We start from the raw sequence: 24,916 nt of genomic DNA on the forward strand, positions 1-24,916 counted from the left end.
GGCGGCGGCTCCGCGGGTCCTGCCGCCCTCCCGCGGTGAGAACGGGGCTCTTCTGTCCCGCCCGCCTTCCCTCCCAAAAAATCCACGGGTGTTGTGGGCCCTGCTACTGGCAGAGGCCTCGTGGGAATAGGGGGGCTCCCGGCTGGCCGCGGTGGGAAGAGGGGCTGCAGCTTCATCGGACGTGGAGGCACGTGGTGATTGGTGTGAAGAGGCCTCTGCGGGGGATGAGCCCGGGATGCACGAGGTGAAGTGAATGGATACAAACTACTCTTTTTCTTCTCTGCCCGCTTTTTATACCTTGTCATGTTACAGACCTGTGTACAGGACTCGGTTTGCTCCGTTTCTTGTGCTGAAATAAAGAGCTGTATTCACTTGGGCCTTCAGAGAGTTGCCAGTGCATGTCGCATACTCAAGATGTTTAGTTCCTGGGAATTCACACAGTTTTTGCAAAGAAACATGCATTTCTGTGGTTTAAACTCAAAACTGAGCTCAGATGGGGAATGTGATCATTTGGACTTGGGAACTTCCCCCGTTTAACATAAATAGCTTTTGGCTGCTTTAGTTCTGTTCTAGATGTCTCTAACATGCCCTAATTCTTTTGTTTGTGCTAACTTAGCCAGTCCAGTGGTTTTTAAAAAAAGAAAAAAAAGAACCATGATAATTTCTCTGTGAGATTACTTTTAAGATTTACACCATTTGAAGTTTCTTTGATAGTAAGCACATTTGAATACTTTGGTTGGCTTGATGATATAAATGTATATTTGCACCTATATTAAAAAATGTATAATTGAGTAGCAAGCTGATCTAAATTGGAAAGACCTCTCAATATGGAACTTCTAGAAAGGATTTGAAACTTGTTTGATCTACATCTGAAATAGTACAAGACTTGTATTGCTTTACTATGGAACTGATAGTTTGAAGGGTTGTTTTTGAATTTTTTCCCAATTTTAGGTAACAATGGACATTACAAGTGGGAGCGCAGATGACATTTCAAGGCCTGCATCTAGCTCAAAACCCAGTTGTAGATCTTTGAATACATCTATAGAGTTACTAACACCAGAGCCACATTTGCAAAAGGTAAGTCTCACCTTCAGCAGGTTAGAAACTCTATGCCTAATTCTTCATAAGAATGCTAAAAGATAATATTCTGCTTTTTTAGCTTCATATGCAGTTTTGGGCTCTGCAGGTGTGCTAAGGGCTTATGTGAACATTCATGAATGTGGTCTGCTCCTTATGCAGCAATGGAATAATTTTTAACTTCATTTTGGTGAATCTGTGTTACTTTTATATTTGCCACAAAAAGGATAATTTAGCACTGCAACCTGGAAAATTTGGTTGTCTTCCTCTTTATGTTTAATCGTATTATTAAATAAATTCTGTTTTAAGGTAAAAACATTTGAAATTCTGTCAGTAATACATAAATACACAGCTATAGGTTGTTAATGCATAAGCAGTATGTGAATAATTTCACTTTCATCCCATTTGTGCTCTTAAATTTAAATTGGAACAAAACAGATTTTGCTTATTAAAAGAAATCATTTGAGCAATCCTCACAAGTTGAATTTTTGACTACAAAGTTCTCTCAGGGTATTTTTGAGTTAAGTTTAAAAACCAATTCATACTATTCCAAGAAATTCCAGCTCTAGGAATTTAGCAAAGTCTATTGGAAGTAGGTGTTCATCCATCCTCTGAGAAAATTAGTATTGGGGATTAACTTAATTTTGGGGATGGGATATGAGATAAATTTGTTGGGATGTAGGAACTAGGACTTGGGAATTGGAGATTTAGATTGATTTACTTAGCTTAGTCCAATTTCGTTGTACCTCTGCTCACTTGTCTGTAGAATGGGATCATACTTAGATGCTTCACAGAAGTATTAAAATATTTTTTTATAGATTCACAGTTGGGTATTGACGTTAACAGTAGATAACTTTGAATCCAAGTTCTGATCTAAACTTACCGGCTATTGAATGGAAATTGTAATCTCTTGAGAGTGATGAATTAAGCATGAGCTTTTCAGCCTTTCTTTGTAGTATGAGCAAGAGATGGGGATGCTTCATGTTGCAGAGCACTCACAGTGTCTGGAAATGGATGAGGCTGTTGTACACACAGATAACCACACATGAGTCTGTGTGTACAACAGCCTCATTCATTTCCAGACACTGTGAGTGCTCTGCAACACATAACATCTCTGCTGCAGCAGAAATGGCATAAACCTTTGTAATAATTTCCTAGCCTAGCAGTCCCAGATCTGGCAGTCTGTGGAATGATGAGCTTGAGAATCAAAGTGATAAGTAAGGAACTGAGCTCTGTATCAGACTTGAAAATGGTTCTTTTATTTAAGAAGTACACTTAGGTATTGTGCAGAATTGTTGTCAGCCTTTGTGATAGCATGTGAGTATTGTGATTACCCAAAATCTTCTCCCAAAATATTTCTGTCTTTATGGTTGTAATAATTTGCATTTCATAGGTTGATTCACTTGTCAGTGTGGCTGATGGTTATCAGAGAGGCAGTCTAGAAGATTGCTGTCCAGCAGAAAACAAAAGAGAGAAATCTGATGTCCAGGCAGTAAGAACAGATCAGCAAACCACAGTGGAGAGTACGACCTTCTCTCTTCAGAAATGTATACAGAATCCCAACGAATTGTCAGGTGTGGAAATGACTAACACTTTCTTGTTTTGGGACTAGACCAAATATGAGGTTTGTATAGTTTGGGTAAAATTCTATTGGTGGAAGGAAAAGAGGTTGCAAGTAGGTAACCTTCTAGAAAAGAGGATGTCAAAATCCATACGTTCACTTCTCTTCACTATTTGGAATCCACCTTTGAAAGAAATGGATTATTACTCCCGGTAAAGTATAGCATATCTTTTGTGGCCTCGTAAGCTGTGATCTGCACCTTGGTGATGGCCTAAAAAATGGGGAGAAAGCATCTGTGTGTGTGCAGTGGGTTGACCCAGGCTGGACGCCAGGCACCCACCAAAGTGGCTCTCTCAATCCCCTCTGCAACTGGACAGGGGAGAGAAAATGTAACATAGGGTTCATGGGTTGAGATAAGGTCCAAGAGAGAGATCACTCACCAGATAAAACATGGGTAAAACAGACTCAAAATGAGGATATTAACTGAATTTATTACTAACAAAGTCAGAGCAAGATGAGAAGTAAAGTAAATCTTAAAAGAACCTTCCTTCCACCCCTCCCTCCTTCCCAAGCTCTACCTCCTCCCCTTCACCGGCACAGGGAGACAAGGAATGAGGGTTACAGTCAGTTTGTCACAGGTTGTGATGCTGCTGGTCAGGGATAAGAGTCTTTCTGCCCTCCACCGTGGGGTCCCTCCCATGGGAGACAGTCCTCCACGAACTTCTCCAACATGAGTCCAACCCATGGGCAACCGTTCTCCATTAACTGCTGTAACTTTTGCATGGGTCACTTTTCCATGGGGTGCAGTCCTTCCGGCACAGGCTGCTCCAGCGTGGGTCCCCCACAGGGCCATGATCCTACCAGGAAACCTGCTCCAGTGTGGGCTCCTCTCTCCATGAATCCACAGGTTGCTACCAGGACCCTGCTCCAGCATGGGCCTTCCATGGGTTCACAACCTCCTTTGGGCATTCACCTGCCCTGGCATAGGTCTCCTCCATGGGCTGCAGGTGGATCTCTGCTCACCCATTGGCCCCCATGGGCTGCAGGGGCAGAGCTGCTCCACCATGGGCTGCACCACGGGCTGCAGGGGAACCTCAGCTCTGGCACCTGGAGCACCTTCTCCCCTCCTTCTCCATTGACCTTGGTGTCTGCAGAGCTGTTCCTCTCACAGGTTCTCACTGTTCTCTAGCCACAAGTACATCTGTGCTATAACTTTTTTTCCTTCTTAAATATGTTATCACAGAGGCATTACTGTCATTCCGATTGGCTCGGCCTTGGCCAGCAGCGGGTCTGTCCTGGAGCTGTCCTGGACAGCTGTCCTGTCCATTGGCTCTGCCACACATGGGGGAAGCTTCTGGCAGCTTCTCACAGAAGCCACCCCTGAAGCCCCCCCACTACAAAACCCTGGCCATGCAAACCAAATACAGTGTGTTCCATGGAACCATGCTAGAAAGTGTATTCATTAAGGTGTTTTTGTCAAACGTTTCACAGAGATCATGATCATTTGTTAGAAACTGTGTATCCTAACCTGTCCAAAAAATTGGATTTATGGTTATAAGTTATAGTATTTAACAACTGAACATTGTTAATACTAATAAAATACTTTAAATATAAGTATGCAATATGTAATTTTAATTAAAGCACTCGCAGCAGTGCTTTGGATGGCATTCTTCTCATTCTGTAAATGGCAATGAATTAACTTTCTGGAGCTTCTGACTATTGAAAAACAGAGATGCAAAGGCCAGTATTTGAAGCAGAAGTTTGGATACCTTCTTCAAATTTAGTTAAGAATTGAGGCCAAAAGAAACGCCTTGATTCCTGCTCCTGCATTTAACATGAGTCCTGGTGTACTAGTCGATACCATTTTTTAAACTAATCCCTGCAGAGGCTCTGTGGGGATCCTTAACTCACAAAAATGGATCTGGGTTATTGTGAAAGGCTTTTTCCTGTGTTTTTCAGGATGTAGCTCTAATTCAGATTGTGAAGACACTGAAACATGGACTTTGAAATTCTGTGAACCTTTCCAAGGAAAACCAAGTACTGCAAAATCAGGTATTGCTTTTCAGGTGTATAGATTGAATAGTGCAATAAAACTTTTTCATTTTCCTTTTCTTATTAATGCTCCTAGGAGAGTTTGGGACTCAAATGTATTTGTGTGTCTATTATGTAGTTATAAAAAAATACTACAAATTGAAAACATATGCATTGTGCTATTCAAGAGGTGTTGGATGAATTCTTTGTTTAAAGATTGTTTTATTAATGGATATTCACTTTCTTTAATGTTATGATAGAATTTAGTTTTACCTACATTTGGTCAGTCTAGTCAGGCAGAATCCAGGGGTGATTCTTTCCAGTGCAGCGGTGCTGGTCCCAAACATGATACTTGTTTCTTCAGAACAGAAATTGGATAGAATTTAACCTCAAAACTTAACTCAGTAGTTTAAACCCATCTGCTGGGTTTAGGCTAGTTGAAATAAGAGCTCTTTTTTAACCATCTGTCCTTGGAGTTTCCCTGGAGCTCACTTAGATTTTTATAGCTATAAATAGCTTTCCCCTTGTTTTATCACTCGTCCTTTTTATGGCATAAAGTAGACCAATGCATCACAATAAATGCTTGGATCAACGACCTCAAAAGATCAGAAAATGAAAGAGAGTATTGAAGGACTCCAAAATTTGGAAGTCTGTGGGATAGGGACAGTGCTACAAGTGTTCTTCTTGTGATGTGGAAACTAAATTTGGCCAGGAAGGAGGACATAGCATGAGGATGCTATAGGAAAGGGAGAAGCTGAAAGTGATCAGAAATTGTGGTCTGCATATTTAGGAAAGAAAAAGAGACAGTACAGAAATCTACTTTAATTAAATAATGGTAGTTTTCATAATGTTTCACCATTTCTATTTTTCATAGCAACATTGTCAGAATCTGGTTTGTCTGAGATATAAGTCAAAACTGAACCTTCTGTAACATTTAAAGGTAGAGATATTAGAAGGTCTCAACCCCAGAGTTATTAATTTCAACATATATTCTACTTGTCAGATTGAAGACATTCTTTTTATTTTTAAGCTTACTTTGTGATTTTTGCTGATACTGTGGAGATGTTGTCAGTCTTCCATTATAACTTTGAATCAAATCACTTGCCCAAAATGGGTGTCTCTTCCTCTCCCACACCTCCATATCCAACTGCTACAGCTCAGAGGTTGATTCAGCATTCTGTTGCAAAGACTTCTGTATTTTTACCTGCTACAAACAGGTTTAGAAGTTAACATGATATATGTGCTTGACAGTAGTTGTACTCTTGTCTGTTGTTGTTAGCAAATTACTTGTTGTGCTTTTTAGTGCTCGTTTGGGTTTTTTTTGAGTTGACATGCTTTAAGCTAACATTAGTTTTAAATATATTCTACAGCAAACTTGAAATGTTCTGAAGACACAGATGTAGATCCTCAGATTCAAGCAGCTATAAAGAAAATGAATAAACTTGACACAATACTTGAAAAGCAACATCTTAAGGAGAAAGCAATTAAAAAACAAGGCAAAGAAATGAGGGCAGTGCTCTGGGAAGAACTTCAGGTTAGGAGTGTTCTGCTTATTTTGTGAATGGTGAATCTTAGACTAATGTCTTATAAAATTATATTTCACAGAAGCATTATTTTGATAATTAACAGTTGGCTAATTAAAGTGAAGAAATGAATCTTAAAAAGTAACATTGGATAGGTTTTAATATATATTGGCTAGGCAGGCTTTGAAAAAAGGCCGTGGTCCTTAAAAATTGATAAGACTGATTGTCAAATATACAGCTGTCCAGGTGTGGTCTACTAGCATAGTCTTATGCTTCAGTTCACTACTTGCAGGTATGATAAGTTGTGACAAGAGGTAGTGTCTGTGAACCCAGGATGAAAAGCGTTTATTCTGCTCTAATGTGACCATTCTTAAGCCCATCTATTTCAGTACTGTCTATTGTTGAAGAAATAGAGATGCCCCCTGAAAAAGGCATAAGAATGTTACAGCACAAATTCCTTCACACTATTCCTACTCTCACCTCTAGCAATTAAATGCCACTTTAAGCCTTGAAACAGGTTAATATTTCCTCTGAGGTTAAGTATTGTATATTTTGCATGAATACAAATGTGAGTTGCTAAAAAGACATGGCTGGTTTGACTGCATCTCATAATTTCATTGGATTTGGCTTTGGGGCCACATATAAGTTACAGAACTTCTTTGACTTGTGAAATGTGTCTCCAAATAAGAGACAATATGTAACAGGCTTTAAAGTTCCACTGTGCTTTTATCATAAATTCAGATGTTCAGATAACCTCAAGAAGAAAATAAAGTTGTAAGTAGATGTTGCCACTGAACAAGGAATTTTTAATAGGGTCTGAAGTTCATTAGATTTGATAAGCAGATTGTTTCACTTTAAAGAATTTATTTTAAATACATGCATGTATCTATATATTTACACTTTATTCCTTTTGAATAGTCTAACAGAACCAGAGGAGGCCACGAGGAGATAGAAAACACAAACCTTTTTTTAGCTTTGTTCTCATCATGGCAGGATACAGCTGGTAAGTAAAAAGAAATAAATACCCTTATATAATTATCCTATATTTTGATTACCATTCATATTTTTGTTGGATATGAGAAAAGTAAATCTTTCAGACCTTTACAATATAATAATATTTGCATGAAAAAAGTGTATAAATGGAATATTTGAAAAATCAACTGACATAATTTTTGCATTAGCACAAATGTAGAAATTGTACTTTATCATTAATTTTGCTTATAGAAACTGCATTTTTTTCAAAGAACTGGATATTCTAGAAGGGTGAAAGTCCAACAAAAGTAAAGACTGCATTTTTCAAATTGTTGGCAAACACACCTGACTTTTTGCAGGGGGAGGGAGAACAAAACCAGACTGAATTTGTTAAGAATATACCATCTCAAATCTTCTCGAGAATGATTTTTAAAAAATTACAGTTTGAATAATCTGTGTGGGTGCTGGAGTTCTCAGAGATGTGTCAATCATATGCACCTTTTGCATCCTGTCCTTCATCTGTATACCTTTGGTGAAAGGGTTTCTTGGCTGAAAGGAAACAGAATTTTGGTTCATCCTGTCTTTTTCCTTGTTGGGGAGAGAACAAAGATTTGAGGTCTGAATGGTTATAAATGAGCAGAAATCTCAGCTTGAATGTTGGATGTACATGCATAAAAATGGTAGCAATGTGTAATTAAAACATTTCAGCAAAACTTACTATTGCAAGTAACCTGGTTTTATTTCTATGCTAATGTTTGGGTTATTAAGGGAACAAAACAGAATTTGATACAGGTGATATTTAGAAAGTCTCCAGTAGATGTCAGGATATATTAAAAAAACAGTAGACAAGAAAGACTGCTAACGAACCTTATTTTTTTCAAAGGTGACTCCTGCATCATATGTTTTCTGGTGTACTTTACTGACACAACTCTGCATAGTTTAGATTTATATTTTTCCTCTAACTTGATCTTTATCTTAACTTTTTGTAATATGCTAGTGCCTTACTTTTAAGGTCTTATTTATTTATTTATGTATTTATTTATTTAAATAAGTGCCCTCAAAGCTGCATTTGTTGATACTGAAATGGAATGCAGTTCATATATTTTGCTTTTCAGAACTTGAATTTGATAGAGCTTTATTAAGTAAATTACATAGGGGAGCTATTTAATGATAGCTTTTAATGTGACTGTGAAATCAAACACAAGTTCCAGGTATAAAATCGTTGATAACTTAAGTGTCCCAGCCTGTCAGGGACAACAAAACCCTCTGGCACACTCACAGCAGAAATGTAAATCAGAAGTTAATTAAATGGCCTTAAATTCATTACCCAGTGGTCTGTGTATCAAAATCATACTTTTGAGTCCATTGCACTTCCTAATACTGGATATTGTTTGGTTTTTTCCTTGTGAAAAACACGTAATTCAAGTGGTTCTTTGCAATATGAGTTGTTTTCTGTAAGTGCTAGGTGTATAGACTGCAAGTTACTGCTGTATTTCTAGTTGATACATGTCAATACTATGATTTCTTTTCTTTGTGTGGCTGAAACAAGTAGAGTGCTGTTTTTGTAGACTATACCCTTGACCTAAGCCACTTGGAAGTCTAATAATTCATGCATAGGCAGACACCAGCTGTGAAGACCTGGATACATCATTTTCATTCAAATTTCTAGATCATTCGCCACATGGTGTCTGCAGAGGCATTTGAACTTCAGGGCCTTGGGCTATGTCTTTGAGAATGTGATTAATTGTCCTCTATGGGCAGTAGTTTTTAAAAACAAAAATACGAAACAGCGTACTTATTCATGAGTCACATCTTACACTTTCCCCCTTCTTTATTTCTTGAGAAGTATGGTGTTTATGTAATTTATCCAAGTGAATTTCTTTAACTTTCATGTGTGAGATCTTATAGTATGATACACATGAAGCTAGATCTTCTTTAAATGCACTTCAATTAAATTTTACTGAAAATATTCCTTGCAGATCCCTCCCATACTAAAGAAAATGAAATATGTACTTCAGTAATTCACACACAAATGAATCCAGAAGATTATGATTGTCATAAAGCCCAACAAAGCAAGGGTAAGCTTTATTAATTGTACAGTTTGTATTTTTGGATATGACAAAACAATGTGCAATGGGTGGGTAATGAAGACTCAGCCTTTGTGGATAGGCCAATGAAATGGTAAAAAGCAAGGTTGCTTACTGGAATGGCAATAGTTCTGACTTTTTTTGCAAATGATAAAAGAGAATAGTTTTGTGACTTATCTAAAACATTTTACTCAACATGCTAAGAAAATTTTTACTTTTGGGTTTATAAAACCATTTGCCTTTCATTTCAAAATGAAAAGGTGTGTAACTGATATATGCTAAAATGTATCATTGGTTCTTCATGGAAATTCTTTAAAATATTGTCTTTGCTCTTACTCTAGGGTATCATAACTTTAATTAGTAGGCTTATATTCAAGAAACCATCTAAAAATGATGAGTGGTGCTGTATATAGTTGCAACTGTTCTGTTTTGGTTTTTTTTTCAGCAGAAATTGTATGGATTTGTGACAAATGTAAATCTTCAGACAACTTATTTTATATTTTGTTATGCTGATTATTGTAAAGTCTGCATTGCTTTTATGGATTAAGTACTTTCTGGCAAAACTCTAACACCTGCTGATTCTTTTAGAGACCACTTGTTAACGTGTGCTGTATAGACATTTAAAATGCTGATAGTAGTGTAGTGCATACAACACTTTAAAATAAATGGAATTGCACCTTTATGCCTCTGTTGTTTCCCTGTTTGAAATTCAAATTTGCGTGGTTGAGTAACTTTTCACATTTGTTGTGGCATATGAAAAATAGCTTTGGCTGCCATTGCTATCACCTGCAATTATTTATTTCTTTGTCACCTACCTTCTATGTAAACAGTAGGACTCTGTCTTCCTGGTGACTGACTAAAATGACAGGGACGTAATAAACATGCGTTCTTGAAGGCTGAGCCATTGATGGCATCAAAATCTCTGCAGTTTGTAGAATGTGACTGCATGTTTTAGTTTTTGAACATGGACCTCATTTTATCACTTAGTCCACCAATATGCAACCTTAACTTTGTGGGCCAGAGCAGTGCTGTGCTTTTCATTTCTCTCTATTCCTATCATGTTGTTTTCATTCTTCCCTTAAAATGAAACTTGACCCTCAGCTTCCACCTTCAAGATGTCTGAGTTGTGCTGGAGTGCCACTGAATAGCGACATAGGTTTCATTACCAATATTCAGGACAGCACTGACTTCTGAAGCTTCCAGTACACAGGGGTGGTTGGGAGTTGCGATCTCTTGCTCTATTTTGAGATGTTCTACATGCTCCTGATTTGGGAACGTGTGAAGTAGAGATCGCTTACAGCTTGTAGGCAATACATTGCTTAAATGACTTTTACTATTTCTTCTGGAGGCTCGTGATGTGGTGTCTGAATAGCTAAGACTTGCTGTTTTGGTTGCTTTTGAATTTCTGTGTCACAGCTGTCGTAAAGGCAGACCCTGAACAAGAGGAGCTTAACTTGGGAAGAAGAATGTATGCATTAGTTTGATATTATTGCTTCAGCAGTCTCACTGAGATTTGTACCAAATCTTTGAAATTTGAACTAAATCTACCCAAAACTCATATGCAAAATTTGTTGAACTGCAATCCCTCTTTTACTTACCCATGTCAATCTTCAGTGTTTTCTTTGTCTTAGTGATCCTGTCTCTGTTCTTTACTTGAATGTTCTGAGATGTTCTGTATGCAGTTCCCTCTCAAAAACGCTATTCTACAGTAAGAGAAAGATGTAGTTTAAAAGTAATGTATATCTTGCATGTTATGTTGGTGTTTGGTGTGTTCTGCTTATTTCAGAATGCGACATCTCTTGTTTATATTGATTGGTAAGTTCTTATATGATCTAGTTCCTTGACAGATTCAAGGTGTTGCCTGGTAATGTTAAAGGTTGGGATGTTTTCAGTAGACAGTTGTGCATTTGAACTGTGGCAGGTTTTCTTGGTCAGATCCAACACTTCAGTCCTTTAAGGTTTTTGTGTAAAAGGATGCATGGAATTTATTTCATATCTTTGAGAGTTTGCTTTCAATCTATTCACTGTGAAAAAAATCTACTTCCGTGTAAACTTCCATAGCCTGTCTTCTATTATCTAACATGTCAAATTTGGTTTTTTGAAGGCAAAGAGCCCACCCATTTTTCAAATCTCTACTTTCCAGAAAAGCAAAAATACCATGACTACTTTTGAAGTAGTTCTTGAGATTTAGAAGTTGGTTGTATTTGCTTAGGCTTGTTATTTAATGTGATAAATATTTGCTGTTCATAAAGGAATTGTTATTTTAAGTCTCGTAAAAGTCTCTGGAAAACAGAATACGTGCCTACGTTTTTGTGATGGATAGAACCCATTGTTATTAGAATATCATGTGTCTGTTTAATAGATTTACAGCTCTATGATGAGGTTTATTTTTTAACAAAATTTGTTTTATAAGCTGTTATAATAATATCAACTATATCATCTGTTTTTCAGCTGTTTTATTTAGAAAAATGTACTTGATATGTCTCCAAATAGTTCTGTGGTTTTCAAAAAATTATTGTCTGTTTTTTCCTGATGAGAAAACTGCAGTGATGATAGGGTTTGAAGGAATGCCGTGGCTTTTAAGGCTGCCATGTTTAACATTTTTGAGGTCAGAAATCCAAAAGTATTTTAGTCTTTATAACATTGAATGATCTCATATAATAAAAAGTTAAAAATGAAAATAGATTTTGACAATAGCTATGTTTTAAATATAACCATATTGTTTATGTAAATAATGAAAACACCATACAAAAAGTTTGTCTATAAACTTTATGTTTGCTAAAGATTTAAATGGGATTGCTGTTATTACAGCTCTTACTGAACCAGAATAGGAATGGTTATAACTTAGGAACTTTTCTTCCTCAAACTTCAGATTATCCAAGTGAATTAGAAACAGAATTAGGAAAAACAGCAGAGAAAACACATAGCAAAAATAAAAGCAACCAGGATTTCATTAAAAAGAACATTGAGGTAAGCATTAAAGTGTCAAATCATTAACATTTTGTTAAATGTTAGCTAAATATTAGTCTATAAGTACTTCTGGAGACAGTGTTTTTAAATCAGGAACATTAAAAGCTAATTAGACATAAATTAAAAAAACCCCAACCTTTCTCTTAGAACTGTTATTTATGGCAGAGCACTATATAAGGTAGTTCTCATCTTGGATGATCATATTGGTGAGGATAATACTGCTTCTGTGTATTTGCTAAAGAGTACTGGAAACTGAATTGTTCTGTTTGTACCTGGCCATAGCTTGTTTTAAGCACAAATATTTCCTAAGACTTATATTTACTGTTAAGTTAAAGGAAGATGTTGTTATGTATGGATAAAGAATAGATATACAGGTTGTTCATGTATAGCGTGCATGGGTCCTCTTTTTGTCAGAAAACGCATCCCCCAATTTTTGTGCTTTTTTTTCCTTTGAAGACCTACTACATATAATGATTCCTCATCCAATGAAAAATATTTGCCTCCCTGCTATGTCACAGACTATTACAAGGTTATAAATTTATTATATGTGGCTGCTATATTTTTCTGTCAGTGATAATTTGTATTATGGCAATAAGCAAGTTTTGGATGTTAATTTCACAAAGTTTAAAAACTTTGTTTTGGTGGTGTTTGAGCTAATGGAGTTCTAAAGTGTGTTTATTTTTTCGTTTTTGTAAATATTTCAGCTAGCAAAGGATTCAAGAAACCAGTTTGTTATGCTTGAGGGAGAAAGGAAAAGGCTAATTGAACTATTGAAAGATACAGAGGGTGGAATTGAATTGCAAGGTCTTGAGGTATGAAAACTTTAATCTGTCCTGTTGTATTTAGCTTATTTTTACAGTAACTCTAAAACTGATCTTAGTCCTACCATGGAGTACCCTACTGAGGTAGGAGAGAAAAGCTGGACAAATCCTTTTGGATTTGTCTCCAGGAATGAATTCGCATTGGTTTCTTTGTTAATTCTGCTACCTGCAGAACTTAAAAGTTAGGCACAGGGGGAAGGAGCCTTAGAATTGCACTCAGAGTAGATGACCTGTTTATTCTGCATAAACTGTGAAGTTGTGGAGTATCAATCTGAATGGCTGGTGCTGTAGTCTCAGGCAGAAGGGCCAGCAGCTATTTTCAGAAAACTCCCAACAAGAGTTTTTTAAGGATATGACCTTAAAAATGCAGCAATTCAGGAAGTATACATTGGTGAAGCTTACATGTCCATTTAGAAAGATAACATGACATCTTTCTGTGGCTTCCAACTCACTCTGTCTTAAAAGTATACAAAGTGGACAAAATCTGCTTAAGTATTAGACATTTATGCTTTAATATAATATTGTTAAAGAACGTACAGTCTGCATACTGCAGCAGGAGCTGAAGCAGGTAAAAATACCTTTCCTCACAGATAGTAAAAAAGAATATTTGATTGTCCCACCAATCACTGCTTCTAGGAGAGTCTGAGCACCAAAATGATTCCCAGTAATGTGAAGACATCAAATAGTCTTTTAATCTCCCAGCTCCTTGGAGATGGCCTTTATTTCTTACTGCTTTGAGAGGAATATCACAGTGAAGATGTTCTTGGAGGCTCTGTTGTTTTACAAAAGCTGCTAGGATGGAAAGAGAAAATTTCATTTGAAAAATGAATCATACTAGGAACTTACAGTACTTTTCAACTATATATGGTATCGGATATGCTACAGATACATGTTTTTATAGAATGAACATCCTTAAACAATATAAACTTGATATAACTCTTCAAGAAACTTGCATTTTAATAAGTAAAAAGAAATGTTGGAAAAATGCTTTGTGTAAAGAAATTAGGTGGCTTTTCTAATTTGCTTTACATTAAAAATTACATTAAGTCTACAGTAATGTTATGAACTTCTTCACTACATTTGTAAGTATAACAATACTTACTACAATTTGTAAGAATAACAGTATCTAAGAAGAAAGATGTGAACTTGGCATAGATGAACAAAATATATCCAAGGTCCACTTTCTGTTTAATTTATACAGCTAAAAATGATCTGGAGTAAATTATTTTTCAGTAGGTTAAGTAACAACTTAGGTGTGAGAGAAACAAAAGCAAATCCAATAGTATTATTTTTTAGTTGTTTCTTCCCATATTTTAGTTCTATTTATATTCTTATAAGGTCATGAAGACATCCAATTCATTACTCTTTTCTAAAACATGTCTAAAATCCATCTTTATAAATTACTGTTTCAGGATATGAGGTAAGGAGATGAGCTTATTGTTTTTTCCATCTAAATCCAAACTGATTATGGAAACAGAGGACTAGCCTACCCATAGTTTGTGACATTAAACAGATCTGTAATTTACCCAACTTCAGTGTGATTTCTGGGTTGACAGTCATTGAGTCTATGGTTCAAAACTTCTTTTTGCTCTAGGGAAACTAGTAAGTACACACTGTGTTTTGGCATTTTCAGAGCTTTGTGGGGCAAATATAAGTGAAGGAGTCCGTATCAGTCAGGAAAACCTGATGGAGAAATGATTAAGATTACATAAATGTGCAGTATTTTAACAGTAATTGTTCTTTCACAGTAAGATAAAGTAGAAGCACAGATAACGTATCCTTTGCTGATCATCGATTGTTCATGTGCAAAGGTTTAAAACCATCGGCCACATGCAGCGCTTGTGTTCATCAGATGAAAATCTTCACATTCTGTAAAATTGCAGCAGTCTTCCTGTTTACCCGACATTTGTTCCCTCACTTTACATAGGATGCTAATATAATTTTTTTGAACATGAACACTGAGCTTGCAGATTGAATTTTTTATCTGTGTAAAATACTCATCAGTTAATAATGTTGCACAGAGGTGTTTGACTTAGCTGACATAGTTTAGCATTAAAAAAATGCAATGGAAGTTCTTTGTTGATCTGTGGTTAGGAGAGTTGACTTTTATTGTACTTTTAAGTTGTTGCGTATTAGAAGAACAAAATTAAAGCTCACTGGATCATTATTTAATCTTTTATCTGTGCATTTCTGAAAAGATTGAAGGTATTCTATTGGATCTGCTTGCAACAGATTTGGCATTGCAAACCCATGTAAGGGTGACAAAATGACAAAACTTCTTCATCCTGACTTTGAATAGGAAGAAACTGGAGGGAGAGGATTGTGGGGGATTTGTTTTTGTTTTTCTCCTCTTGTTGGAAAGGTCAGTGTTTGATTAACGATGCTGTCTCTTCTGTTCTTTCTTGATCAAGGATATGTTTCAATTTGAGGAGATGGTTCTCCTTTGATAAATGTCAGCATTTAAAGACCTGAAGATGTTTTAAACAGCCTTATGTTAGTAAACATAGTTTTCTGACCTAGGGAATAGTGGCCTTTTTAGTATAATTTATTTTACTAATTGCGAAAGTATTTTCTCAAAATGCGTAGTTATTAGGTTTTCTTTTTCTTTGAGCTGGTGTCCTTCACAAGATTCAGAGACATTTTTGCAGAACAGCTAATGCAAATTCTGACTAACAATGTGTACCTTTTTTTGCACCAATTCTCAAAGCATTGAGGCATCAAGGAAAGGGAAAGTGTAACCTTTACCCACATTTTGTATTTGGCACATGTCACTATCGTGTTGGCATGTATCTATAGAGATTTTACTATTAATATCTGCTATTAAGTAGATTGCCTCACAGGACATGTGTGTTGTTGCTGTATGTTCCTTATACCATGGACAGGAATGGTTTACTCTAGTCTATACTAGATCATCTCTTCAAAGAAAAAAGCTCCTAACTCTACTATCAAAATGGAATAAAAGAAAGGATAATAGTTACTTAAACCTGTCTAGTCTGGTGATTCTTCCTCTTCCACTTTCAATTTTATTATGGGTGAGGCATTTCCTATGGCTGCTTTGTAGCAAAGATCATGAGGAAATTATCAACTAGTGAGTAATCTAGACAGCTTCAAGCTGGCCCAGGTAATTGTCCAATTGATGGCCTTTTTCATCTTATTTTATTCTGACTTTTAAAAAGCTGGTGCAATCACATAGGCTAAAGTAATGTTTTGGAGGCTCTCAGTCAAGGCAGATCTGGCTATGCTGTGTGAGTTCCTCTGTATAGTGTAATGTGGATTAGATAACTTCACTGACTCATACTACTAAATATGTCAGATATCCAAACAGCACTTCTCACTTTTTGAAAAGGTGTTTTATGAGTTTTTAAAATATTTTACAAGTACATATTCGTGCTAATCTAATTGTCAAAGCTGAATCTGCAGGGGTATAATTTGTTTCAGATGTTCCACAGTAAGCACTGACTGTGCTGTTATAAAAGTATTGTTCTGAGTTAACACACAGGAAACATCGACAGGACAGAAGCTTATTTTCCAAGCAAAACCATCCTAAAAATACAAAAGAGAATGTATGAGTCCATTTCACCCTAGAGTAAAGTGACTACTGGTGTAATTTGGATATTTGGAGCATGGGATATAGACACTGAGCTGTAGCTAATGAGTCCAGTTGCATCTTAATGGACTCCTGTAGAGTAATTTCTGTGTTTTTGCACTGTGATCTTCATTCTCCGATTAGGTTAATGTGACACAAATGTAGAACCATGCTGGATAGTTATGTTTTGACGGTCACTGTCCCACCTGAACAGATGTTTCCAGAAAGCTGGGAAGCATCTAAGACATTTGTGAGTGGCTCTTTTGGAATCAGGTCGGGTCTGGTCAGGCTTACTGGTTGTGTCTCATCATACTTGTATAAGAAGGCATTAGAACTGATTTTGTTTCACAAAAAGGATTACTCTCTCTTGACTATTTTTTTTATTTTTTTTTTAAAGTTTATTATAGAGGCAATTTATGACAAGTGTTTGGAGTATGCTTTTTTCTTTTTGAAACTAATGTGCTTTAGGGTAATGGGAATGGACCACAAATGACCTCATAGCAGTGGTATTGTAATTGGAAGCTGATATTTCCTCCTCTTGTATGGATGCAACTGCTTGAATGGCCAAAGGACTAATCTAGAAGCTGTAGCGGAATAGTGGACATGAATTCCTTGCAAAACAGATGTTAGAGTCTTAGGGTAAGGTGCTTGCCATAATCTGGGTAGGAAAAAGAAAGGAAACCAGCAATACACTCATGTCCTTCCCCACATCCCTGCTCTTCTACGGTCCTATCTGCTGTTTCATTGTGGTGACGACAGAGATGTAATCTACTACTGTCATGCCCAGTGAATGATGGTTGTGCATACTTCCTTCCCTGAGTGTTGAGGCAGGAGTGCCAAGTTGCTGTGGAGAACCTGCATCTATCTGTGAGTATGAGCTCATTTGCTTGGGTTAAGTGGGCCAAGCTCACTCACATTATGCAACTGTCTGTAGTAGGAGTATATATTCATGTTTGTTATTCAGGTGTTACTGCTATCAAGAGGAAAAAGTCATGTAAATCACAATCAGGAAAAAGAACTCTCTGCTTTCTGCCTCTCCCAGTCTTTCTGGGCCTCTAGGAGAATGGCAGCTACTGACTTCAGAGCAGTTCCTTTGATGTCCTATGGATGCTGTGTTTCCTTCTTTGGTGATATGCTGCATCATGTTACATCTCATACCCTCCCTCTAGAACTTGGCTCTGGGTGGTTTCTGCCATAGCATCAATCTCTGCAGTTCCATTCCAAGCCTAGTTTTGGTCAGACTTTCTCTCTTTTTGACTCCTTTATCAGATGGAAGGTAGTTGTCCTATTAGACATAGCTGCTGATTGTATTTCCTTCCTTGACTTGCACAGAGGTCTGTTGCTTCCACTTCCTTCAGAGGACAATAGAGAGTAGTGTATTACGTTCCGCTTTATTTGGACTTCTAAAGTGCTGCTGTGAAGGTGTGTTTGAATATGTAGCAGAATAGATGTGCCTCTGCATTTGCCACCAGACTTTGAGATGCAAGTTTATTGGGGTTGTTCGAGAAGGTGTGTTTGGTGTAGATAAGAACATCTCATTATGCCTGTGGACTTTCATTTGTCTTTTTTAAAAACGAAAAATACCTTGCTGTTTCAGTTATGTGGTCAGCTCTCTGTACTGTTCCTTGTACTTAGTCTGTAAAATAATAAGCATGCAAGCAAGGAGTGCTGAGATGCTTGACATAACAGAAGTGATTTAGGGTGATGTTGAGGAAACTGCTAGTGCAGATTCTGAGGACTGTGCTTTTCCCCTTCAATATTAGCATTGAAAATGTGAGCTTATAGCATGTTCTTTGTGTTTGCTCTTTTAGGACTGGTGGGTCTTACCTCTGCTAGACACTTTCCTCTTCATCTCTATCCTCTACTATATCTTGCAAACACTTCTAAATTGATGGCAGTGGCATCAGAAAGTGATGCTTACTGTGCAACACTGAACAGCAAGATGTTTGTGCAAGTTAGGCAATGACAAGAAATTATTCCTCCAAAGGGGAGCTGAGTCTGCCATGTTGAACAAATATATAAACCACAACAGGGAAAGAGTTTGCATCTGTGGAAGGGAGCTGTGGTTGGCACAGTATGGCTTGGAACTGTCTTAAAGGTTTGACTAACTTGGCTAAGAGGCTATTAAGTGAGATGTATGGTTCAGAAAAAGGGATTGACTATCCAAAGAGCTTCATTTGGCTGTACAAGAACTTGATCAAGGTAGTTGTAATACCTTGAGAAGAATGGAGGGGGAACCTGGGAGCTGTCTGATTGTTTTTTGGCCAGCTGGCATGAAGGCAAAGCATCTGGCTTTAAGCAATTTTATTTTAGGGCTTCTGAGCAGCTAGTCTGTTGAGGAAACAGGCTTTGGACTTTGATAGAAATAAGTATAATAGTAGCAAAAGTCTGTTTAGGTTAGCACAGCAGTTTTTGCTATTAGATTTTTACAATGCATATAGATGTATGTGCTTTCTAAAAATAAAATTATATATATATATTTAAGTCCAATTAACTTGCTGCTTGGTTATATTTTAAAATGAAATATGTATGCCTATACTTGTTCTGTCCATATCTGCTTTTGAGTGGGAGATTTCAGCTATATACTGAGATGGGTGAAAATGTACATTTTACTCTTAAGTATGCTCATTTGAAAAGTAAATACGCTTGATGTGTAACTGCCTTTAAGGTCTTTTTCCTTTGGGAATGAGGTTTAAGTATTTTCTGTACTTTTCAATAGGAGAATGTGTCTGTCTGGCTAGCACCAGGAGAAGGGTACACACCTGAACCCACGGAATTTCATCTCCTAACTGAAATAGACATTAAGCTTCAAGCACTACTATCTGATGGGGATTTTTCTGCAATTTCCAGCTTTTTCTCAAAACCTCCAAGCCAGATTTATCAGGTAGGTTACAGAACAGAGCTTATGCTGCAGATTTTTTGTTTGAAGTGTGTGTTGAGATCAATACAGCATATGTCTGTCTGTATTTGTATCTTTTGCATTTTTCTTTAGTATCTTCTGTTTGTTCTCCCAGTATATGTGTTAAGGAATGAAGTGAAAAATTTTGGCTATGGAAAGATAATTTGTTGCTATTTTGAGTGGTATGTAGTTGAAGGACTGTCTTGTTTTTAGCATTTGTTGATTCCACACTTTTAAAAATTTTTATGTTCAGGAATTGATAGCAGACATTTTTAGCTGCATGAGGGTCCCGGTGGTTTTTTTCAACATAGTAACAAATGATAGTTCATCTTTGGGAATAAGAATTAGGTTTCTTCTTATCTCAGGATTCCAAAAGTGCCTCTTCACTTGTGATCAGAAAGATAAAGCAATGACTGTAGAAAATAGATTGGAATCGTATGCCCCTTGTTTTTAATGGTCTTCATCTTTTTCCCTTGTCAACAATATTAAGCACTCAAGAAGATTAAGAATCAAGGTCTCAGCCTTGGGAAGTGATTGTTTGAATTTTGTACTTAGAAGACTCCAGTTTATCCCATGCTCCAGTAGTGTTACCTCTACTATAATGGGGCATAAAATAAAAACCCATAATTCTTATTTTGCACAAAGCTTGTTTACTTCTGTAATATTTACATTCTATGGCCAGAACTGGTATATTAGAGACAGTTACCAGTGTATGAGAAACATTTATTTAAAAGGCTAAAATACCCGTGTGTGGGGGGGTTAACCCTCTTTTTCTAAGGGGTATTGACTTATTTCTGAACATGAGGTTTTGTTTTACCTGTAGTGGTATTTTCTGTAGCTCAGTTCTAGAGGAGTAACATTTTGATGTTGATCATTTACCAACTGGGATTTAATGTGTGAAAGAGCACCTCCCTCTAGTTGGTAGTGGCTTATGCAAATGCAGTTGTTACCCAATAACTTCAGGTTCATGGACCTGAGCTTGCCTGATCTTGTGTTCAATGTTACGAGACATCAGCTTGAAGTTAATGCAACTGCCTGTGATAATGAACTCTCTGTTTGGGAATGTTTGTTCAAGTGATTGTTGTTGCTTTCTTTCAGTTAATAGCTCAGAAGTATTTCAGTAGAAAGTGCCATTTAGGTGTATGCTGATTGAACAGTAAAGTATTATCTTTTTTTGAATAATATTAAACCTAAAAACCAAAAAGAGGTAGTTAATTCCTTAAGTTAACTTTCATTCGTGAAAAGCAGTTGCCCTTCAACTTTGTTTTGCAGCATATAAAAGGGATTTTCATTTTGAATTTTAGAAGTAATTAGCTTTGAGTTGCGTATTATAAAACTGCACATTCTTTTCTTCCAAGAATTGCACTTGATAAAACTTTCAAAATGGAAACACTTAATCACCACTGCCTCAGTGAGAGATCTGCTTTCTGACACTGATGAATACTTTGACAGGATATAGGAACCGTGCTGTGACTCTGAAATCTTTAATAAATGGCATTAATTGTAAAGAAACAATAATTTCTGTTTGGTTGGTTGTCTTAAAAGATAAGGTAATCAACGTTGTATTACCTTGAGGAGTTCTTTCATACATGTTTGGGATTTTTTATTCGAAAAATATTCCCTTTTTCAATTATGGAAGTAGACTATAGTTAACAGTTTAAAACTAAATAAGTACTCAGAATTATTAAAAACTTTAGAAGATACACTAATTTTTCAATTAATGAACTCTGATAGCCTATGCTCTTTGTCTCCACTTCACGAAACCAAATGATTTTTGTGGGTATATCTGTTTCAGAGCATGGTTAGAAGCAGGTTGATCGGCCAGTTTTATTCTCAGAAAGATTGTATGACACTAATATATTTCATTAAGAGGGATTTTGTTATTATTTATTTATAGAATTTTGGAGAAAAGGGAATGCAATGAATAATTTTAGACATACTCTTTTGCATAATGTTTGTTAAAGCTTTGTCTGTTGCTAAGTACTTGTATTTTATCTTGTGCAAACATATTTAACACTTATTATCTACAGATCTAAAAATCATACAAGGTAATCTCAAATGGACTTTCACTATGTACACATGCTATATAATTGAAACATAAAATAATGAAGTATTGAAATATTTGAAGTATTTGAAACATTGACAATAAAATGTTTTCCTTGATATAATACTTTCTGCATTTATTCTATGGTATCTTGAGAAAAATACAAAAATATTACTAAGTGAGAAAAGCCTTGACTTTACTCATATTGTGTGAATTCTGATCAGTTACTATTCAGGGATGAGAGAAATGAAACTGTAACAACTACTTCTGTGAAAGCAGCAGGTTAATGTTCCATAGTAGTCAAATATTCAAATAGATTATTAAGAATAATTATGAAAGCAATACAGAATGAAACAGAAAATGTGACTGTCTGTTATGGGAAAATTTACTGTCATTGGAGTACTGCCAACCATTGCTGATTTTAAGTAAGATTTGTACTGTGTTAAGTTTATTTTCAAGCAGCTAATAGTTTGACTTAAATGTCAGAACTCATAGATTTGCTAGATGTTTAGAAGTTGTTTACAGATATAGTTTTTTTGTATATTGTAGTTGAGAAATTTTGTGTTGAATGTTGAATTGCGAAGGTTGTTTTTCTTTCCAATTAGACATGCTACTTGGAATTATTTTCCTTGTGTGTGTCTATTAAGATTCCTTGAGCTGCATCTGAAAATAAGAACAAATAGAGTATGTTTTTATTATATGGCTGCCAATTGTTCTTTGGATTGAATTGACTATCAAGTTGGGTGGAGGGTTTTTTGCTTGTTTTTTTTCCCCTCTGCTGTTATTTGTATCCCTTGCATTCTTCTGCAGAATCTTTGGTTTGCAAGAGAAAGCTCTGTTTTTTTCCAATTGCAACGTAATTGCAGTTTTGCCAATACTTGTAGTTCTTAATGAACTGAGTTACATGTAATATTGAACCTTGAATATATTTGGGTCCAATTCAAAACAACTGAAGGATGTGAGAGTGTGTAATCTGAATCTTTAATAATGGTTGGGCAGCTAACTACAACTTACAGAGAGAGGATTACGTCTCATTTACCATGATATCTAGTAAACAAAAGCTATCATCATTTCAGCTCAATTCTTCCTTTCCTTTCTGGCTTAATTCTGATATGGTTAATAGGAGTAAGCTTTGAATCAGTCATTCTGTCTCCCCTAGTCTCAGTGGATTTTTATTGTTGTGGTAGAAATTAAGCATCAAAGTATTAGCTCTGGAGACTAAGAAATTCCTCTTAAAATGCAAAGGGGAATAATTCTTTTACTGAAATATGTCCAGCCTGATATTTAGCTATTGTATTTGAAAATGTGCATAATGAAAATTATGCATATGCAGAATTTGACATTGACACATTTCAGTGTTTCCTAGTAGAAATCAAAAGAACACCCATCTGACTATGCAGCAGTATAAAGTCATGTGTTTAACTTCTATCTGTTCTTTCTTTTGTCAGGAGTCTCTGGTTTATGCCAACAGAAGCCTCGAAACAGTTCCAGGTGAAAAGGTTCTGCGGGACAATAAGGAAAAACGTGATCAACAGAATCGTCTGAAAGAAATAGATCATCAACTGGAATCTCTAGAGAGAAATGTTGTAAGTGTCCTATTTTTGTTGAATTTTTCTTCTCTCAGTCTGAAAACTTCGGAGTTTATCATTCCACCTGTCTTAAAATAAAGTCAAATTTTGCAACCTTATGTAAATTTCTGGAGGAATCCCCAAAGAAATATGCAAGCAAGTTTCAAATAATTTTTCTTAATCTGGGAAATACATTTTTTAGTTGTAACGCGTGCTTACCATTAACACAGTGTCTTTCAAAGTGAAAGATACTGTTCTCCTCTCTTCCTCTCCAGAGGCGGATAGCATAAACATCCTAGAAGGATTTTTTAATGTCTCATATACTTCGGTGTTCTTTGAAGGACCAAGTCTGATGGAAGTGTTGTATACACTAAGTTATTGTGGTAATCTTTCTTTATTATCATTAGATTAAAGTAAAAATAGTATTTTTTAATGGCTGTGCATTGTAGAAATTTGTTTCTTGTTTGTAGCTGATTTTAGTGTTTTTCATGTAGTCATAAAAACATAAATATATGATTTTGTTGCATCAGATCAAAAATCCATCTACCCTACCTTTGGCTTGTGGAGGTCTTTATTCAGCAGCAGGTTTACTCTCTGCAATAATCAGAGTTAGGACAAGTACTGTTCCAGTTATCTTTTATCACCCTCAGAAAGGGATCCCCAGTGCAGATCAAAAGCTTTGTGATTCAGGTAGCAGCATAACTGCAGTAGTGTAATCTCAATTACCAATAGCACTGTTGCTCTAGTTGCAAAAACTTCAGCCACTCTACATAAGCAAAGTTTATTCTGGCAGTGCTGGAGTATATATGGAGTATGGCAACAAAGACTTCAGAAAAGGAAACCGTGATTGTTTTAGAGGCTGTTCACTTGTCTGCGTATGACTACAGTAAGGCAGCATATTTAATTCTTATCTGTTCACAGACCAAAACAATAGTAGAACTTTGTTTTAATACACTGCTCTATTATATTAAACAGTTAAAAGATGGGAGACAAGGAATTCCGTGAACTTCAGTATATTGAATAGGTTAATGGGTAAACAGATAAAATAAGTCTGTGTATTGTCTTTTTTTCATAGCCATTGACCTTTATATCACTTTTTGTCGCTACTGACCTTGTTCATGAGGCAAGCACAATCTGAGGAAGTGCGTCTGGGAATTGTATGATAGTCTACAGCAGGCCTGGGAAATGCAGTGGGCTGCTGACTCATTCAGATGTTTTGTATATATATGGGTCAGTTCCAAGTCTTGGTTGGGTTATAGCAGTTTTGTTCGGTATCATATTACAGCAGACTCTTGCAACATACCACACGTTTTTCCTTGACTAGATTGTGGGTATTTAAAGCTCTAAATTGATAGACTGTAATGCTGATTTACAATGTTTATAAATATAGAATGTTACCTGTACCAATGTGTAACTCATGGCCAGACTAACGTTGCTGTGTGCTATGCAGCACCTGGTAAGGCTTCTTGGGGGGGGGCACAATGTGTCTTCTTAACAGTTGCTGCTCTGTAGTATTTCTGAGGTCATGGTATATGGATATGAAATATTTGGTTTAGGTCATTTGCAAGGTACTTTGGTTGTCAGTGCAAATAATGTGTTCAAGTCTGAAAGAAAGTAGTTTTTTCCTTCTAATACAGTACAGTAAAATATATTAAAAATGTACAATTTTTTGTGTGAACAAAGAACAGCCTTAAAAGAGACTGCTTTTTTTTTTTTTTAATAAATGCAGCACACATAATTGAATAATTTTTTCTTAAATCAGATAACTTATGCAGTG

The 24,916-nt window shown here is 36.2% G+C and overlaps 1 protein-coding gene across 2 annotated transcripts in view; it reads left to right on the forward strand.

Annotated features, from left to right (window-relative positions):
* FSIP1 (fibrous sheath interacting protein 1) overlaps positions 1–24,916 on the forward strand; it is a 93,104-nt gene continuing 68,188 nt past the window's right edge. For both annotated transcript variants that reach the window (XM_027708784.1, XM_027708778.1), the window contains exons 1-11: positions 1–244; positions 952–1,077; positions 2,471–2,651; positions 4,598–4,690; positions 6,040–6,203; positions 7,111–7,195; positions 9,144–9,242; positions 12,124–12,221; positions 12,926–13,033; positions 19,348–19,512; positions 23,020–23,157. In XM_027708784.1, coding sequence (XP_027564585.1) covers positions 236–244; positions 952–1,077; positions 2,471–2,651; positions 4,598–4,690; positions 6,040–6,203; positions 7,111–7,195; positions 9,144–9,242; positions 12,124–12,221; positions 12,926–13,033; positions 19,348–19,512; positions 23,020–23,157 — 1,266 coding nt within the window. In that variant the 5' untranslated portion in view covers positions 1–235. The remainder of the gene's footprint in view (positions 245–951; positions 1,078–2,470; positions 2,652–4,597; positions 4,691–6,039; positions 6,204–7,110; positions 7,196–9,143; positions 9,243–12,123; positions 12,222–12,925; positions 13,034–19,347; positions 19,513–23,019; positions 23,158–24,916) is intronic.

The sequence above is a fragment of the Neopelma chrysocephalum genome, unplaced genomic scaffold, assembly GCF_003984885.1.
Source record: "Neopelma chrysocephalum unplaced genomic scaffold, ASM398488v2 Primary Assembly neopelma1_24, whole genome shotgun sequence".
In the NCBI taxonomy this organism is placed as follows: Eukaryota; Metazoa; Chordata; class Aves; order Passeriformes; family Pipridae; genus Neopelma; species Neopelma chrysocephalum.